This window comes from Schistocerca serialis, chromosome 3, assembly GCF_023864345.2.
Source record: "Schistocerca serialis cubense isolate TAMUIC-IGC-003099 chromosome 3, iqSchSeri2.2, whole genome shotgun sequence".
NCBI lineage: Eukaryota > Metazoa > Arthropoda > Insecta > Orthoptera > Acrididae > Schistocerca > Schistocerca serialis.
Window position 1 is genome coordinate 95,098,875 of NC_064640.1, and position 20,988 is coordinate 95,119,862.

Sequence of the window (20,988 nt, forward strand, 5' to 3'; positions counted from 1 at the left end):
GAATGATGTCAATGATGATCCTGATTTGCTCAAAAGGGTCATAACTGGTGACGAAACATGGGTTTACAGTTATGATGTCGAAATCAAAGCCCAATCGTCCCAATGGAAGCATCGCGAAGAGCCAAGACCGAAATAAAGCACGCCAAGTTTGATCGAATGTCAAAAGTTTTGCTCACTTTTTTCCCCCCTCCAGTTACTGTGGCATAGTGGATCATGAATTTTTGTCTTAAGGTTGTACGGCCAATAAAGAGTATTAACTTTACATTACAAACTATTTGCAAGAAGTAACAGGCAAAAAAGTCTGGAATTGTGGAAAAACAGTTCTTGGCTTTTGCATCATGACAATGCACCTGCTGATTCATCATTGCTTGTGAGAGACTTTTTGGTCAAAAACAACACAACAATCATGCCTCGGCAACCATATTCACCAGATTTGTCCCCCTACGATTTTTTCTTGTTCCCAAAACTGAAGAGACCTGCGAAAGGACAAAGATTTTCAACAACTGAGGAAATAAAACCTGCATTGCTGGAAGTACTCAAGGCTGTATCAAAAATTGCTTATGAGATGTGCTTCCAGGGTTGGAAGAAGAGTTGTCATAAGCATATTTTATCTGAGGGGGATTACATTTAAGGGGACAGCATGAATATTGATGAATAAATAAATATTTTTTTGTAAAAATATGGAGTTACCTTACCTTTTGAACACACTTTGTATAAACTTGACATGTAGAAGATTGAAGGTTTGAATCTCGTCACATGCAGTGAACTTTATTTTACTTAATGTAAACAGTCTTTGAGCATTGTTTTTATTTAATAAATTGGTTGAAAAGTATTTTTTTATTTCTAATATTTTCATTATCATATTGATTTTTTTTATTTGCTCTCATTTTTCTTCCTATGATTCTTCTTTCATTTGGAATTTGCTTGTGTTGCCTGTAATCTGCAACCAAGTGTCAACCAAGACTGCTAATAGGTTGGTAACACAGCATCCTGTGTAGCCAATGAGAATTATACCTCTAAAACAAAATTTTTCTGCAGAAGAAGGCTATGAAAACAAACATAATGCGAAATTTTTGTCTTGGTTTGCTTGTACAGGTTAGCCTTAAATGCTGTGGACAAAATGATTGTGATTTTAGTTCTGCAATAGACTGTTGATCACTGTCATCTCAGATGCAGTGCACATCACGAGAGTGTGGTTAGGTTAGGATATGAGTTTAAATTCTGGACAACAAATTCGTGTGTTACAGTTCAGTCATTGGTCACTTAAAATTAGCTGTCTACAGATCAACTTCCATTTCTTTCATACCTTAAAGGGGGCCCTTCCAACATTGCTCCACATTATACATTAACAGCATTTGTTAGGAGACCTGCCATATTCATGTATGTCTATAACCGAGTGGTAGCAGGCAGCGGATGTGGTAACACTGTAGTGGCAAATGACAGATGTCAACTATCAAGTAATTTTTATCAGACTATACTCATATTGTTCTGAAGGGCACTATGGTGGCAAGATGTTTTGAAGAACAAGCGCCTTACAGCATTGCATGAAGAACAGCCAGGAAAGGCTGCATGTGTCTTCTTTCACCAGAACGATGCATCAAAGCATTGGGCGAACATGACACTGCAGTTTCTTTGTAACAACTTTGAAATTATTTCTCATCCACCCTATGCACCTCACCTGGCTTTAAGCACTTTTGGCGATTTCCAATGATGAAAGACGCATTCAGCTACCCAGGAGGTATAGGCGGATAAGGCAAAAAAATTCCCAGATTTTTCCCGCAGTTCCTGCTTAAAAATACACTTTTTCCCTGGTGACATTCCATTTTTCCCAAGAGAAAGTACATTTTTTCCAAGTTTTAAGTGACAACATATTTTCCTTCAGAGCTGTAAAAGATTTCAATTCTTTGAATATTCAAGGTTTTATTCACCGAGATAGAAGTTCCAGACACTTTAGGGAAAAAAAAAAAAAAAAAAAACACGTTTTGAACAGGTCTTTGATGCATGACAACATTTACACTGCATGTTTTTGTACTATGAAATTGTAAATACAAATTGCACCAAACACAGCACAGCAACATGCGAAGCACTTAAATAGGGACTGCAACACGCTTTTGTCAGCCAATTACAGCTCATGTCATGTGATCTCACCAGCCACTGACAGCAGATACTCAGAGCACAAGTCATGTGATGTAGTTAGGTGTTAGAAACATCAGTGTTAAGTAGCACTAACATACACACAAGAAAAGTTAATGGTTTAAAGTAATATACATACTGTATAGCTGTAACAAAAGCTACGCTTTCACATACAGGTCAAAAAGTTATTGCAGTTTTTTCCAGCAATGTGGTTAGGCAGAATCCTAAGAGCACAGCTTAAATGCTGAATATTTCCGACAAGCAAGATTATAAATTTCACTGCTGTGTATCGAACTGGCTGAATACATGTTCCGTCAAGCACTTACTTTTCCGTGAAATTGCTCAAGAACTCACTCAGCCTTTTTTTTTAAGGATAATTATACTTTTGCCATTATTAGTGTATAATTTGTAATCTGTTGAAGAATTAAAATAAATATGAAGCACTAACCTTGAAACTTGATCTTTTTGGCATGTTTTATCCTTTAAAATATATCAAACACAAACGTGCCAGTAAATTTTACATAATGGCATAAATGGCTGGTCTTTTGGCACAAAAATTTTTCTAACAAGGGAACCTCCCCATCGCACCCCCCTCAGATTTAGTTATAACTTGGCACAGTTTGTATATTTTGCTTATTTTTTCACAGTTCCACACACCTTCTTCCTGTTTTCTCAATTGATCTGTGTTCAGTTTTTCAAGGCCTATCCACTGTGCCAACTTATAACTAAATCTGAGGGGGGATGCGATGGGGAGGTTCCCTTGTAAGAAACTGGTCCTCAGTGTTAAGTTTTGAATGAGAGTCTAAGGATGTGCGATTTGAGAAATTCATCACACATGCTCACAAGTAACATAATTCATCTTGAGTAAAAAGAAATTTAGCTTTAAGTAACACTTCCCAAACCACCACCATCTGCAATATATTCCCATGACCTGTTAGAAATGTAAACACCTGTGATGTCACGCTCATTGAGAACAGTTTATTGTATTGCATAGTCTTCATCACAGTCATCGAAACAAGGCTCAGAAAAAGAAGCATCGAAAGCAGTTCTTTGCAATTGAAGTTTTATTTTGGTGTTATTCTCTCGTTTATGTTTTATTGCTGCAGTATTATTCTGAAGTAGTGGGCTAAAGCAAAATTCTTTGTTAGATTATCAGTTCTAATCACACACAATTTGAAAAATAACTGAAAACTAAAACAATGAAAAATTCCAGGAATTCTAAAAAATTCCCACATTTTACCTGGGTTTCTCACGGGTGAAAAAATCCCTAGGTTTTTCCCGGATTTCCTGGGGCGTATACATCCTGGTTACCATACATTCTGTAGTTGTGAAACTACTGCATCAGTGATTTTCCAGTGGCCAAATTAGACTCCTAAAGAAGCATTTGCAACAGCCATGGAATCATGCTGTCAACATTGCGAAAAATAATTTAATGGCTGTGGGAAGATTATGTTGAGAAGTGACCAGTTGAACAGGTTGGGCGTGATTAATTTGCAAGGGCAAAAAATTGGAGCTGTTCTAGCGTGAATGCACCTCGTATGTCACAAATGTTGGGCCTTTTCCACTTGCGACTACTTTATAACACTTTAAGATTGTTGACAGGATTATTAGAAAACTACAACTGATAAAACATATTCACAGTAACTTACCATTTTATATAACTTCAAAGCGATCACTTCACCTATCGAAGTGATTTTATGCAGAAAATCTAACTACAATAACAAACAATTTTATGCATGCCAGTGTGAGAACATAAACGTGGCCAAGATGCACCGTGACACATTCATGGGGTCAGATGGTGACATATGTCAAGTGGCTGGTGACAGCTAGTCAGTCAGCAGCTGCCGATAGCCGCTGTAGGGCGAGGAAACACTAGCATAAACTGTTCTGAACTTGGCACGACCATGAGCTCTTTCACAAAGTTTTACTATTACCGGTGGGTTAGAAAGTGAAGCAGATTATCTCTGAGGTTCCATCATACTGATGCCTTTAGCAGACAGTCAAAATGAAGTTAAAAAATAAAGGAATGAGTGGACTGGAACTCATGAAGTTGTGTGTACAATGTTTACCCCTAGATGATGAGCAGATGCAGCGTTGCAATAGAGCGAGTGGAGCACAACACTTCCCCCAGACACATCTGCACAGTGTTGCCATATCATGCAGATAATGGACTTTAATTCTAATGTGTGGCCAATTTTTGTGCTATCGAGTGCACCAGTGTCACACAGTGTGGAGTTTTAACTTGGCAGTCCTTGCCAGAGACTCATTTTGTCACATTTATCCCCTCATCATGCCCAACATCCCCAGGTAACTAGGACACATTAACTCAAATTATCCAGCCACCGCTGAGGATACCATAAATTGAAGTTTTAAAAGACATGCAACTCGCAGAACCCATCTACTGTTAAGGCACTTAGGATGTTTAGTCATGAACAATAATCCGCTCCTCAAGTAGAAATGTGCCAATGTGATTGGGGCGTGGGTACAACTAGGTCTCTGAAATGTTCTTGAGGGACAGTTACCATTTTGAGAACTCTCCCACTAACAAATAATAGAGTTAGTTTGTGTATAGGCACAATTGTGAACTTTATGGGTCGCATACCATGCACCTCTGTACATAGAAGTCACCTCCAATGAAATTAGTGTGGAAACATCAGGTCAATATTCCACATCCTGTTACATTAGCAAGGCTTGCTGCAACCCAGATTAATTCTGTTATCTATGCTGGTGGTCCAAAAACAAAAAGTGAGAAATGTCCTTCATTGCAGTTGTTTGTGGATGATGTTCTTATCTTTGAATACATGCCATTCTTCGAAGGCCACCCTGTAACCTTGAGAAGAACTGCAATACTTTGGTGTCATATATTGCTTTGCACTGAGACTTTGTAGACCCCCATGGGAGTCCTGAGGACTGCCTCTCTCTCATGTTTTGCCTACTTAAGTGACCCTTACCGGAACTTTTTCTTGCACATCCTTCCAGTACAATATACTCCAGTTCAGTCACTGGTCCAACACAGAATCAATTAGCAGGGAACCATGAGAATATGCAGGTGATCTACTGGATAACAAAATATGGAGTTCCTAAGATATTTGGAATAGTGGGTACCACACTATTCTCTTACTGCAATTTAGCCATGCCCCTCAAGCGACTTTTTTTTATTGGGAAAGCTACAAGCAAGTAAAATATTCATGAAAATTGACCACCTCAAATCACAGATTCTATAACTCTGATACTGGAGCATAAGTGTTTTAGGATATATCAAATCGTCTGTTACTAATAAATTTCTTACATCAAATATCTTTTTATAAAACTTTTCAATGCTGCCTATATCGTAGGTCAAAAAATACCATATTATGCTCATATCCTTTCTTTTTCTACAGATCCATATTTCACACTTACCTTATTTCCCGAGCAGCATTGATGATAGTATTCTGATTGGACAGGACAGCATCCACCTCATGGCGGCGGATAGTGTCAGTTATTTGTAGTGGTTGTCCCCCTGCCACCTGTCCTCCTATGAATAAACATTTAAAAATTTAATATAACTAAGACACTGGAGTGTGCTTAAGTTACAATGTATTCTCCAATTTTACAACATGATCATCAGCATCAACATGAAGTTAGAATGTTCCAGATAAGTGGAATGTTCACCCTAATTTGCTCACAAATGTAAAATGTAAGTATCAATTGTAGTGTTAATATCTAGTATTACAGGGAATGGTATCAGTGTTACTTGCCTGTTGATATACCAGAGAGAAGGCTCATAACTCTTTCCTGTCTGCCAACCACCTCATCCAGTTTTCGGCTCAGCTCATGAATCATTTCAGACATTTTGCTCTGTCCTGCAAATATCTGTCTCAATTCCCGTTGGCTATCAGATTCAAACCACTCATCAGAGAATTGATCACGGTCCTTGACTGCATCAGGGTGCTCACGGCGATACCTGGAAAACATTAATTTTAAAGTATACAGAGTAACGAAAGATTTATTGAAAAATTATTTCATTATTAATCTGGAACCAACAAATGCTTGTGTCCTTAATTCTTAAATCATCTTATGGGTAATAACGAGGAAGTGTTATTACTAGTACATTTCCTTTATGAGAACTGTTTGTCTATGAAGTACGTTAAGGAAAAAGGATGAAAATGTAGAGTAGCTTATAGACTTCACACAGAGTGGTGATAGTTGACTTTTGCCATTCAGTAGCAGTAATCCTACATTGTTGACTGCTGTTCATTGTTTGCATGTTCTGTGGATTAGTTTGCATGATAAATCATAATGATGTGGAATGAGTCATCTTACATTAACAGTGCAAATTAATTTGTGTGCATGGTTCCATGCAGAATATTTCTAAAGGTATTTTTAATGAAATGCAAATATACAGATGTGAGTCAGTAATTCCTATCCAGCAGAACAGAATGATAGAAATTCTTCTGCAGACTAGAGGGAGTTGCCATTACTTTACTGTGTCAGACATGTCACTGAGTAATTGATGAAAAATTTTTGTTGCAGCACTGTACACCCCTTTTTGTGCTACAGACAACCTTAATGTTGAGCAATGAATCTCATTTTTCCTTCTGATATTGTACGAGGGTCACTCCAAAAGAAATGCACACCATTATTTTTTTTTTAAATTCATCTTTTATTCTACATGTTTGAAAGTTTTACAGTGTGTAGATGCATCATTTAGGAACAATATTTTCATTTCTCCACATAATTTCCATCCCTCTCAACTGCCTTACACCATCTTGGAACCAGCACCTGTATACCTGCACGGTAAAATTCTGGACCAACCTGTTGGAGCCACTGTTTGGCAGCGTACACAAGGAAGTTATCATCTCCAAACCTTGTTCCATGAAGAGAGTCTTTCAGTTTCCCAAAGAGATGATAAGTCACATGGAGCCAGGTCATGACTGTAAGGTGGGTATTTCAGCGTTGTCCATCTGAGTTTTGTCATCACTTCCATGGTTTTTTGACTGACATGTGGCCGTACATTGTTGTGCAACAGCAAAACATCCTGCTTTTAGAGATGTGGTCAAACACAACTCAGTCGAGCTTGAAGTTTCTTCAGTGTCGTCACATATGCATCAGAATTTATGGTGGTTCCACTTGGCATCATGTCCACATGCAAAAGTCCTTCAGAATTGAAAAACACCATAGACATAACTTTTCCTGTAGAAGGTGTGGTTTTGAATTTTTTTTTTCCTTGGGTGAATTTGCATGCTGCCACTACACTGATTGCCTCTTCGTCTCTGGTGAAAAATGCTGGAGCCATGTTTCATCACCTGTCACAATTCTTCCAAGAAATTCATTTCCACCATTCTCATACCATTCCAAAAGTTCGCTGTCTACCGTTTTTCTTGTTTCTTTGTGAGCCACTGTCAACATCCTGGAAACCCACCTGGCACAAACCTTTTTTAACACCAACACTTCCAGTATTCTGCAAACACTTCCTTCCCCTATCAAAACGTAGCATGACAATTCGTTCACTGTGATGCGTCTGTCAGCAGTCACCAATTCGTTAACTCTCTGCACATTGTCTGGAGTGTATGCAGTACAAGGTCTGCCGCTGCGAGGACAATCCTCAATATTGCCGTGCCCGCTTTCATCACGTAACCCTCTTGCCCACTGACTAAATGTACTGTGATCGACAGCAGTATCTCCATACACCTTTTTCAACCTCTTGTGGATGTTTACCACTGTCTCTTTTTCACAGCACAGGAATTCTATGACAACATGTTGGTTCTGACAAACGTCAAGTGTAGCAGCCATCTTTAAGGCATGCTGTGACAGAGCCACTAATGGGAACAGGTTGAACTAAGTTTGAAAACAAGCGGGAAGGATGGATCTACACACTGTAAAACTTTCACACATGCAGAACGAAAACTGTATTTTTACAAAAATAGTAAGCATTTCTTTTGGAGTGATCCTCGTAATTATGTAAATCGGTGTTCCTTTTGAACTGCAGTGGATTATTTACAACAAACTTAATGATTGACTAAGTAACTCTGAAGCAGTAGTCACAATGCCCAGCTCCTCGAACAGATAGCACAAGATAATCATGTGTGGGCACTACATATTATTCTTACAGTATTTTGTGAGCAATGAAGACTTTTTAAAGCTGAGGAACTCCAAAACATTATTCCATATGACATTAATGAATAAAAATAAGCAACCTATATCAAGTTGCTGATTTGTCTCTGACCAAGATTTGGAACATTCCTACATAAAAAATGGCTGAGCTAAGTGGTTTTCAGAATTATAAAATGTGTGTTTTCCAGTTTAAATTTTCGTTAATATGTACACCTAAGAATTTTGAAGTTTCTATATTATTTATTATTTCCTGACCCTGTGTTGGACTTAATGGTGTAGTACCCCTAGGTGGGCAGACCTGGGTATGTTGTTCCTTTAAAATTGAGGGTGAGACCATTCAATGATACTTTTACGAATATTGTTTACCATTTCTTGTGTTTCTGTACATATGGTCTGATTACACTACTAGTGTCCTTTGCAAAAAAGAAATAAAGCTGCTTGTTGTATATTAGAAGATCGTTTACACATATGAGGAACTATAGTGGACGTAAGATTGAGCCTTGGGGAACCTCATATGTGATTTCTCCCCAGTCATACTTACGTCATCAGACTATATTGTTTGAATTACGAAGCACAACTTTTTGCATTCTTTTGGTCAGATATGACATTATCCAATGGTTGGCTATACCACCAATCCCATAGAACTTCAATTTCCTTAGGAAAATTCTGTGACACAATCAAATGCCTCAGATGAGTCACAGAAAATGCTTGTAAAATTTGGTGAGTGAACATGTAAATGGCATTCTTAATATAGCACCTTTTTCTGAAATCCCAACTATGATTCAATATTGTTGCTAAGGTGAAATACTAATCTAAAATACATCTCTATCTTAAAAATTTTGGGAAATGATGTCAGCAGTGAAACAGGTCTGCAGTTATTGACATATCTCCTATCACCTTTCTTCTAGAGGGCTTTATCAATGGCATATTTCAGTCTCTAGAAAAATGCCTTGAGTTAGTTATGTATTACATATTTCAGATACGACTGGTCTTATAAGGTAACAGATCTTTAGTATTTTCTTGAAAACACCCATCAAAACCAAATGAACTTTTATTTTTGAGAGAATGTATAACGTTCTAAATTTCAGAAGGAGAAGTTGACGATACATTCATGAGATTGAATTTTATGGGAGTTACATCGACAACATTCTGCTCTGATTTTTGTCTTTGAGTGTTTGTCCTTTTGTTTTCTACTACATTTATGAAATAATTATTAAATATGTTTGCTATCTGTGACTCATCATTTATAGCCCTTCCATTTAATCCAATTGTGATGTTACCCTGCTGTTCTGTGGCTGGTTGTCCTGTCGTTTCACTCCATTCCATATGGCCTAAAGTATGTTGTCAGAATTACTGATTTCTGACGTGCATCTTCCTTGATTTTTAATAATCTTGAGTAGTTTTTTATAGTGTGCAACTACTGCAGTATCTCTACTTGTTCTTGCCAAAAGATACATTTCCCTTTTCCTTTCACAAGATAGTTTAATCCCTCTAGTGGTCCATCTTTTTTACATGGCTAATTAATGTCCTTTTGATTAACTTATGCAGACAGCTATTTCCACATAATGATGTGTGTTTATCAGAGAATAGATTAATCCTTCGGCGGGAGCACCTGCGGCAGTTAGCCCGAGATTTAGTTTTCTGTTAGTATCACATATAGCGTTACAGTTGTATCCAAATCCGGATACTTATTTGTTATTCTCAACAGATGTCACCACTTACTATATTTGCACGATTCATGCTTTCAGCAGTTTGGTTGCTATTGTTGCTTGAAACGCAAGTGTTGCGTTTGCAGTGTGTTTGCCACTACGTGCCTTGTGATGTAAGTATTTTTTATACATGTGTTTTCTTTCGTCTCAAGGTAATCTTTCTTTTATATTAGTATATAATGTACATTCGAATCGACTCAAAGTTCCCATATGCAATTTTCGTTACTTTTTACAATCTTTGATATTGGTTTGCAAGAATATATTACTTTTATAAAAACATGTGTCTCATTAGGTCTTATAAAAGTGTGGAAATGGAGAAAAAGAAGGCATCTGACAGGCACCGTCTAATTGTACGGCCTGAAGACTATGAGAAAGTATTGCGAGAATTGTCAGAAGACTAATTACGAGATTGTCAGATTCGTGTGAATCTGAGTGGGAAGAGGAAGTTATTGAAGAAAACCACAGCTGTGAATGAACAATCAACAGGGGAAACAGATGACTATCTAGTTGAAGAGAGGAGAAAACAAACAGGTGATTATCGATTTTATGTAGGAAAAGATAAAGAAACTATCTGGATAAGTGAACTGCTTCCTTCTTCTTCTTCTAAAACCAAGGCCGAGAGCAGGCCAGGTCCAAAAGCAAGTGCTGAAATTACAGAAAAAGAAATTGATGCATTTTACCTATTTATTACTGATGGGATGATTCACAACATTGTGGAAGATACAAATCAATACATCCAGAATAGTAAAAGAGCTTAAGTTCAATATTCAAGAGAATCAGACTGCAGAGACAATACAAAACCAGAGATAAAGGCTCTTTTAGGTGCATTATATCTAATAGGTATAAAGAAAGGACACACAAATTGCTGTGAACTGTGGGATGCAGATGGTACAGGAATAATTATTTTACAAGCTGCACTTTTGCTTTCTGCTTCAAACTCTTAGGTTTGAGGACCTGGGTACCCGGAATGAGAGGAAAAAAAAAAAAAAAAAGTTACAAACTAACACCTATTCGAGACTTTCATCATGAGTTTGTCAAGAACTGCCTTGCTCACTACAATGCCAGCGAGTTTGTCACTATTGACAAGATGTTGCATCCCTACAGAGGATGCTGCGGATATGTACAATATATCCCTAATAAGCCTGCAAAATATGGGCTCAAGATTTATGCCTTGTGTGATTTTACACCCTGAACTTTGAAATTTACTGTGGTAAGCAGATTCCAGGACCCTACCTGAAGTCTAACAAGCCTGATGACATTGTGCAAACATTAGTGACGCCAATTGAGAAAACAAACAGAAATCTTACGACTGATAATTACTACAGTAGCTACCTTCTGGCTGAAAATCTCAGAAAAGGTTTGACTTTCTTGGAAACCATGGAAAAAAAGAAGGAAATACCTCAAATATTCCAAGCAAATAAAACCCGAGAAGTCCAGTCATGTCTCTTCAGTTTTCAAGACTGATTTCTGTATGGTCTCTACTGTTCCTAAAAAGAACAAAGCTGTGACTCTTAATCGACAATGTACAGCACAAATTAAATAGGTCAAGAGTCTAAGAAATTGAGAGTGAATTTGGATTACAATGCTACCAAAGGTGGAGTAGACACTGTAGATCAGATGTGCTCATCCTACAGTACTTCCAGAATAACACGACGATGGCTACTTGCACTTTTCTACAAACAACTAGACATTGCTGGGATAAATGCAGACATTATTTTCAAATTCAACAATCCTGATAATAAAGAGAGAACACGAACTTTTTTTAAACATCATACTCTGGACTTAATGGAAGAACATTTGAATCAACCAGCATTACTTGAGACACTTCTCAACTATATTCACACTTTCTTGATCAAGTATAGACAAGAAGAAGAGAAGACCAAGAAGCCAACAAAACCTGGAATTTGTTTCATGTGTGGGAGGCATAAAAACAACAGAACCAAAACAGTATGTATGAAATGCAAGAAAAATGTATGCAATAAACATAGTGTCATAGATACAAAATGTGTGCAATGTGAAAGTGAGCTGCAGATGGAAGTTGACTAATTTATTCACAATCATAAACAGGAGTGGGAGTTTATGAATGCTCCATTTCATAATGTGTTCCCTTGTTACTTTCTTTTCACGTGAATCAGTGCAATTAAGTGATATATACAACTGGCGATTATATAAAATATTATTTTTTCCTAGGTTAAAAATGTAATACTATTTGCGGTGTAAAAAGGCGCAATGCGATCACTTATGGAAGTATGAAAGGCGCGCCCACCAAAGGGTTCAATTTTATGTTAGCATTTCATTCATTATAAATTTCGTCCCAGATGATCTTTTAATTATTCTGAACACATATGTTCTGGTGTCAATTATTCTAACTGGTTTCCACTGATGAGTATCCACATTGTAAGGCACTATGCTTTTATCCTAGCTAACTACGCATCACAATCAGAAACAGCACTTGTTAATGAGCAAACAGTCATTTTCTTGCTTTGAGCTTCATCACTGAGAACATTACCAATTAGATATCCACTGTCTATTCACCTATACTGGAAAGTAATTACCGAGATCAAATTGCAGGATCCAAATAAGGTTTCCACAGCATTTTTCCTATCACAATCCTTTAGAAAATCTACACTGAAGTCAACATAGACAACTGCTTGCTGCTGTCTGACAGGTAGCACAGTAAGGATTCCAGATTCCTCAAACGAATTATTTTTCAGTATTAATTCACAAGCACACACTTCTATGTGCTCATCACAACAAAATCTACTTGTCTCAATGTTTTGTAGCTTTTGTTCCGTCTAAATATAAGTAATTCCTCCTTTTCCCATATATTTTCTGCATGAGTAAGCTGCTGGAGTGTAATATTTCTTATGTAGCTTACCTAACTCTGCAGTTATGTGGTGCTCAGGCAGTCACACCTTGTATACCTTTTACAGAGCTCTCTCAATTTTCCAAAAAGGCAAAAAGCTATTCTACTTTATTACTCAATCCTCTAATATTTTGATGAAATAAGCAAATGTTACTTTTCTCTCAATTCCTAAACATTTTGATGAACTACAGTAATCTTACTTTTCTGTGCATTCTCAAGCATTTTGTTATCTTGACTTCTTTCAAAACAGAGTGCCTGACTCCTGATTCTAAGCTAAAAAAGGTGCCCCTCTGACACCAGTAACCATAGCAATCTTTTTTGTGATGGTCAGAAAGTGGGTGAGTGTACTCTGCAGCTCTGCATGCAATTGGGGCCATCCCTCTCACAGCTACCCCAGTCCCAATCCATTGTAATAAAAACTGTTAAAGAAGGGAACAGCACCCATTATTCATCCGAGCGCTACCCATAAAACAGAATGAGGAGCAGCGGAAAAGAGCTATCCAAATCTAACAGGAATCAGAGCAGAGTAAATGAAGGATGACCAAGGCAGCTAGAAAAGGAGGTAGGGTCAAGAATCCCCCAGACCCAACATGGGGTGGGAGATGCACCAATCCCAACCATCCTGCACCCCTTTCCGAAACTAGTTGAGAACGTTATATCTGAGAACAAAAACCACTATCATCTAGAAAATGAAGAACCAGTCCAACTACCTCTGAGTCATTTGCCAATATTAGAGGTAAAGAATCCACAATACCATGCTTAGTAGTATGGAGAACCAGGAGGGGGCATTCCACCAGGATGCAAGCTACAGTCTGTAAGGCTCCACAACCACAGCCATGGGGTGGTTCATTACACAATATAAAACTAGTTTAATCTGATATGACAATGCGGAGGTGATACAAGAGGAATGCGCACCTGGCATTGTCAAAGCCAGGGTGTATACGTGGACAAGGAAAATAAATTCCCGGATTTCCTGGTTAAAAATACACTTTCTCCCGGGTGAAAACATACTTTTCCCTGTTAACTGACAGTATATTTTCTCTCAAAACTGTGTAAGTCCTTTGAATGATTATGGTTTTATACGCGGGAGTAGAATTTTCCGGCACTTTATAAAACTAAACACACAGAAAAAAACGCGTTTTGGAAAGATCTTTGATGTGCAGCAACATGTACGCTGCATATTTTCTTATTATGAAAGTATAAATTCGAATTCCACCAAACACCACATGTTACTTTCTGAAGCAATGAAATCGAGATTGCGATGCGCTTTTGTAGGCCAGTCATAGCTCTTGTCACATGATCTCTGTAGTGGACGGACCCAACAGCCAATCCACTATGACTTGTAGCCGAATAGCACGCGTTTAAACTCACGCAGGCTGGCGTGAGGTCTGAAACAGAATACGTAATGAATGCTATAAAGAAAAGTACGTAGCTGCTGGAATACTTAACTTTAATCCATAATTGGTGTACATCGCTCTTGTTGATACAGTATTATCATCTCAATATAACTTGGTGATGGCGCCTTGCTAGGTCGTAGCAATCGACTTAGCTGAAGGCTATGCTAACTATCGTCTCAGCAAATGAGAGCGTATTTGTCAGTGATCCCCTTCTGGCAAAGTCGTCTGTACAACTGGGGCGAGTGCCAGGACGTCTCTCTAGACCTGCCGTGTGGTGGCGCTCGGTCTGCGATCACTGACAGTGGCGACACGCGGGTCCGATGTATACTACTGGACCGCGGCCGATTTAAAAGCTACCACCTAGCAAGTGTGGTGTCTGGCGGTGACACCACAATCTCGCCAGCCGATGACAGCGGGTATTCAGAGCTTAGGACACGTGATGATGTCAGCCAATAGCAACATCACTGTTAAGTAGCGCGAACGCACAAACAGAAAAAGTTAATGGTTTAAATTAATATGCATTGTGTTTCTACACGAAACGCAAAGCTTTCACATATAATATTGGTCTGTAAAATTAATACGCTGCAAGAGAAGCTAAGCTTTCACGTACAATGTTGGTCTTTTATGCGCGTATTACAATTTAAGATATATCACACAAATGTGATCGTACAATTTTTAATAATGACTTAAATGTCTGATCTTCTGGGCTTGAAATTCATCTAAATGGCTCATTATCAAAGAGATGATTTTTAAATGACAGTCAAACGCTCTGTGATTTAAGAAATTCATCGTACAATATCGCACATAGCTCTGCTGTAACTGCCAGAATGGTACTTTGATGGTAACGCTTTTCAAACCACCATTCGGAATATTTTCCCGTGACCTGTTAGAAATAGGTTCGTTTCCGCAGCTGCCAGAGAGCGCCAGATGACAGGCGTCACCATGCTTGCGCAGCTACGATGTCGTAGGGAGCCCGTATGTTCGCACATGTAAAACATTAAATGGTTCAAATGGCTCTGAGCACTATGGGACTTAACTTCTAAGGTCGTAAGTTCCCTAGAACTTAGAACTACTTAAACCTAACTAACCTAATGACATCACACACATGCCAGAGGCAGGATTCGAACCTGCGACCATAGCAGTCGCGCAGTTCCAGACTGAAGCACCCAGAACCGCTCGGCCACTGCGGCCGGCTGTAAAACATTAAAATATCATACATTATGTCATACCATAAACAAGACATCAGAGGATACTCCAAGAGCATCGGAATTTTGAGACCCATACTAAAATGTGCACATTTAAAGTTCACATTTGTATGTCCATATTCCCAGTTAAGTAGGCCGACGATCTGTTTTGTAACAACAGAATATAATTTACAAAGTACCAGTATCAAATGCCTATTAGGCCTACTACAAGCTAAAAGCCTTGCGTTAGGAAATAGTTTCACACTTCATTCATACGCTCCAGTTTCTCAAGTACGAGATCAGAAAGTAGTAGTACAAAATTTTTCTACAAATTTGGAATCATCATATTGTTCCATAATTTATGTGATGTCCCCATTTCTTCTCCTTCCTCGTTCTAACAGACAGTCTTGTTATCACTAATTCTGTAACTATTCCTGCCAATGTCAAAGCTTATTCGCTGGTTAACTCCACTAACTCTGCCAGAATCACCGATTTAGTTATCCTGCGATTATTCTCCAGTTAGGCGTTGCTACATATTCGTACAACGCGTTTTCCGCACTTCTTCCAGAATAGAATTTAAAGCGGCTGCTAGCTGGGGACTGTACAACTGGCCCTTACCAGTATAGCGATCTGGCCAAAAATTTTCTGTCAAAATTTCATTTTCTTAGACACACCGAGAAGGTAATACGTAATCTTTCTTACCTGTTATTCGTTTATTTCCACTCCTGTAGCCTGAATCTATGGATTTAGCTAGTAATTATAACAACGCTCATCATTCGCAAACCCAATCAACCACACAATCAGACAGCGGTTGGCAATCATCCGTTCGGCCTTACTCCACTCAGCTCATATAGCCCCTTTTGTCTATAGGAAAGTTTGTTTCTACATGTGACGAGGATTCCCCTGACAGAGACATCATGTACACTATGCACGCATTCACAAATCAACTTACGATTCATTCATGTGTTCAAAAACCGACAGGGGTGCGTTTCAAAGTCATACGAATAATCAATAGACTAACATGCGCTGGATGCTAGTCGCTTTGTGAAACAAGGTTTTTTCCCCTCAGTAACATGAATTTGCCCCCACCCCCACCCCCCCTCCTAGAACTGGGCCTGCTGTGCATGCAATAATATGGCAGCTTGGGCGCTCCAGTAAAATTTTTCCCGGTAGCATCTAGCTGCGACTGCTTGGCAGCCAACAGACACATTTCTGTAGCCAGAAGCGGAAGAAGGTACTACTCAACTGCGCATGTGCATGATCCCGCTCGTAACTACTAAAACGAATCTAATGTAAACAGTTGTGACATCACACTCATCAAAGGCAATTTGTTGTTACGGAACATTGCATAGTCTTCCTAAAGCCTTTGACACATATCTCTGTTTGCAGATACTTGTATGAGCACTGTGTTTTGTTGCTGTATATAGAGCATTTCCTTTGAAATTCAAGTTTTATTTTCGTTTTTTCTCTCGTTCATGATTTATTGTTGCAGTATTATTCTGAAATAGTGGTATACAGTAATATCTTTTGTTAGAGTATCAGTTCTTGCCAGTCAAAATTACAAAAATTTAACTGAGAACAAAAACAATGAAAACTTCCCGGAATTCTAAAAAATTCCAGGGTTTTTCCCAGTTTTCTCCCGAATGAAAAAATTCCTGGGTTTTTCCCGGATCTCCTGGTTGTCCCGGGTCGTATACACCCTGAAAGCAAATGTAGGGTGAGTAACTGCTTCTCCATTCAAATGGTTGGCCAGTTCCCTCCATGTGATACTCTAAGATTTGGAACCCAAGGAAAGACAACTGAACAGGCAGTGTGACTAAAGTCAGAGAGAAAGTTACGAATAGCAAATATCACATGGTTACAAGGAGACTGTTCATTAAGTCACTACGAAGTAAAAATGTGTCCAAGGAAGTGTGCTTAATAAAATGTAGGGCTCTTTTAATGACTATTAGTGCCACACAACACATTCCATCACCAAATGGTGTTCTGAAAAGTGAGAGATGTAAAAGTATATCTCACTCCATCCATAGTTCTAAATCAGTCAGTGTAAATTATGAAAACATGTTGGTAAGTTCTGAAGAACTGAGAGGAGCAAACACTGGAAGGTCATGCACGCAACGGTAACTTTTTGTCCTTGAACTAAATCAGTCCTAAATCATGGTTCGGGTACTAACCAAAGGGGGGCGGAGGCGGGATGTTCTACAGGAATTACCAGCAGCACATTTAAAATGTGGTTAGGCAGACGCCCCGGCAGGGGCTTTGAAGTCGTTCCTATTGGTAATCCTACTTGAGAGTGGGTGTCAGGGGGCCGATGCCCCTTGCATGCAAAAAGAATTTCATAAATTGGATGATTTGGATATTGCTGGCTGATGACTGCATAGGTGAGCAAGAATTGGTACCATTGGAACTGAAGGAGAATTCCCGCTTCAGCAAGGAGCCTGTCTATGGGGCTAGTCTAGAAGGCACCATTATGATGGACAGGGTCCCACAATTTCAAAGCTGAAAGTGCCACTGAGCCATAAATCTGGTAACCAAAGCCCAACTGAGGCGAGACCAGTGCACGGTAAATATGGAGGAGAGTAGCGAGATTCACACTACAAGTGTAGGCAAGGAAGCTTTAAGCTTTTGCATGCAACTAGTCTTTAGCTGACGAATATGGGGGAGCCCTGTCACTATTTTATCCAAGAGAACTCCCAACAATTGGGACTCTGCAACAACGTCCAAGTGCTGGGCACCCAATTACAGTTTTGGGTAAGGATGGGCCATGGTACAATGACAGAAATGCAAGACTCACATTTTCATGGGAAAGAATTGGAAACCCTGAGAAAGGGCCCAAGCAGAGACCCTTTGGATAGCACCTTGGAGCTGCCATTCAGTCAATGCTACAGATTAGGAGCTATACTGAATGTAAAAGTTGCTGACACACAGTGCAGGGGTGGCCAGTGGTCCGACAAGAGGTCACTACATAATTGACAGCAATGAGGAAGAGTAACACTCAGTATGGACCTCTGCAGAATGCCATTCTCTTGGAGTCATGGAAAGCTATGTGATGTACCAGCTCTAACCCGAAATGACTGGTGAGATAAAAGCAATGAAGAAAAATCGATATGTTGCCTCTGAAGTCCCAGTCATGAAAGGCAAGTTAAATGTGATGGCATTAAGTGGTGATGTATGCCATATGTAGGTCAAGAACGATTGCAGTGAGTTGTTGGCATTTAAAAAGAAGCATGTCAGACTTTGGTTTTCAACCTAACCAGGTGGTCAGTTGAGGATCATCCCTCTTGTAAGGCATGCTGATGGGGGCATACAAGGCTATGCAATTCGAGGTCCCAGCACAATCTTTGGGCTACTATCCTTTCAAGAAGTTTGCTGAGCATGTTAGCGAGATTAATCTGTCAGCAAACATATGGGAATTGGATTTTTGCCTGGTTTAAGGATTGGGATAACGATACTATCCTCATCTAGCTTCTAGTCAAATACAGCTAAAGACTGAGGTGATGGAGTCCGAGTAACATTAAGATATTGGATCACATGATTATGAATTCAATCAGGGCCTGGGGCCATACCATGTGATGAGTCAGGAGCCTAAAACATTTCCCAGTCACTGAAAGTTTCATTACATAAGTCAGCATGACAGGGGTAGAGGATAGATGTCTTCAACTAGTCATTTGTGCATTCAAAACATAGCCAAGTAAGATGACGACGCTGACGCAGTTGCAGAGTGGATTGCAAGGTGGCCAGCAAGAACAGACTCATCAGTAGAAATACTACTATGAAGGAGACACAGGAGAGTTACTGATGTTTGGTGACCCAAACCTGGAATAAAGAAGCATGTGTTTCGAAGGAAGGGATGCAGTGCATCCAGCATTCCTTCATGTTGTGTTTAATTAGACAGCAAGCCTCAGCATGAAACCAATTGAAGCTTACGAGTGTGATCTGTGAAGATGTTGCAGGGCCCTTCAACAATTCTGAATAGCTGTTGCAATGTCTTTGGTCCACCATAACACCAGCTGACAACAGAATGGTCCTGTGGAAAGGGAATAGCAGTTCCAGTGGCATGGTTGACTGCGATAGACACATCCCCCACAACTAATCAAAGCAATCTACAGCAGGCAAAGGTGACAGCAGATGTATGCTACAGCCAGTAAGTCCTTTTCTTACAGCATAAAGTCAAGCGCACGCACACCAGTCAGGAACAAGAGAGAAGAGATGGCAGTAAGAAGAGGTCTGCCAACAGCACGCTAACCGACTCTTCTCCAGGACAACAATGTGACGGCAGTGACCCCTATGTGGAGAGGACGTAAGTGCCGCGCCTGACTGTTCGTGGGCAGTTGAACAGCAGCATCAAGATTAGACACTTGTATAGCAGTGACTTAGGAATTGTATATACTGAAGAAGCTTGTTTATTTTGCATGTCGGCCTTTGCTTGTGACACACCTATGTAACACAAAGTTAAAGTATTGTAATTACTCATTTTGTAATAAAACTCATTAATACGATTTGCTTAAATTGTTGTCTAGTGATCCGAGAAAGTAGGTTCCTAGACACCCCATATTCGACGACTAGGCAGGATTTAACATTTGGTGACAAGAAGTTGGACTGTTCCCATAGCAACAATATGTTAATGCTTCAGAGCCACCGCAGCATTTTCGGTTTGTCATGGGCTTGTGTGTTTTGCTGGCGCCTTAGTTCTACCTTGACTTTTCTTAGCAGGGGTGTGTCTACATATTTTAACAGTGTCTTTTCTATTTAGTGTTTTCAGGTGGGAATTGCAGAAATGTTCTTTGCTTGTGTGCTTACTTTTATTGCTTGCCTTGTCCGTTTATCGCATTTGTCTCTTCCAAAATGAACAACCCACCTCTCTCACACCATGCTCAGGTGCCTCAGCTGGAGGCAATAGATGCAACGTAGCTAACATAAATGTTTCAGTTCCAGACAACAAATTGCATCTCTGCTCAATACTGAACAGCAGCTATTGGTGAACTGATACTAATGCTGTGCGAACTACAACAACTGTAGCTTCAAGTGCCGTACCGACTTTTCGCCAGTTTAACGAAAAAGATGAGGACTGACTCGAGTGGTTGTAACAGTATGAAGCACACATAATTGCTCACAACGTAACAAGTACTGTGAAACTACATTCCTTTTTGTCAACAGTAGACAGTGCACTGTTTCGCCTCATTCAGAAATTATTTCCTAACACCACTCCGAGTGAACATTCCTAAGATCAGGTTGCAGGTTCGCTAAGTATTATGACCAGAAAGATAATGTGGTGGCAGCTAGGTACCAATTCCTTCGTTGCAAGAAAAGGTCAGAGCTAACGTATTGCAAGTGGGTAACAGATTTGCAGGGTATGTAGAGGAAATGCAAATTTAAATGTGCACATGTGCTTTATTTTCAGATGTTCTGCTGTGTGATGCAATCGAGTACAATTTAACTCAGACAATTTAACTTAGAGAACAGATTTAGAAACAGTCAGATCCATAATTTCAGCTTGTAGTGCAAATACTAGATCTGTACAATTCAGGATGCTGTAGCAGCCGATAAATACAAGCAGCCACCAATTTCTCAGGTTGAGAAAGAATTCACCCTTCACAACCGTCTCC

General features: G+C 39.3%; 1 protein-coding gene across 1 annotated transcript in view; it reads right to left on the reverse strand.

The window, feature by feature from the left end:
• LOC126469759 (protein ERGIC-53) overlaps positions 1-20,988 on the reverse strand; it is a 91,782-nt gene that overhangs the window by 32,396 nt on the left and 38,398 nt on the right. Inside the window, exons 8-9 of the mRNA XM_050096985.1 lie at positions 5,871-6,076; positions 5,533-5,647 (exon numbers count right to left, since the gene is read on the reverse strand). Coding sequence (XP_049952942.1) covers positions 5,533-5,647; positions 5,871-6,076 — 321 coding nt within the window. The remainder of the gene's footprint in view (positions 1-5,532; positions 5,648-5,870; positions 6,077-20,988) is intronic.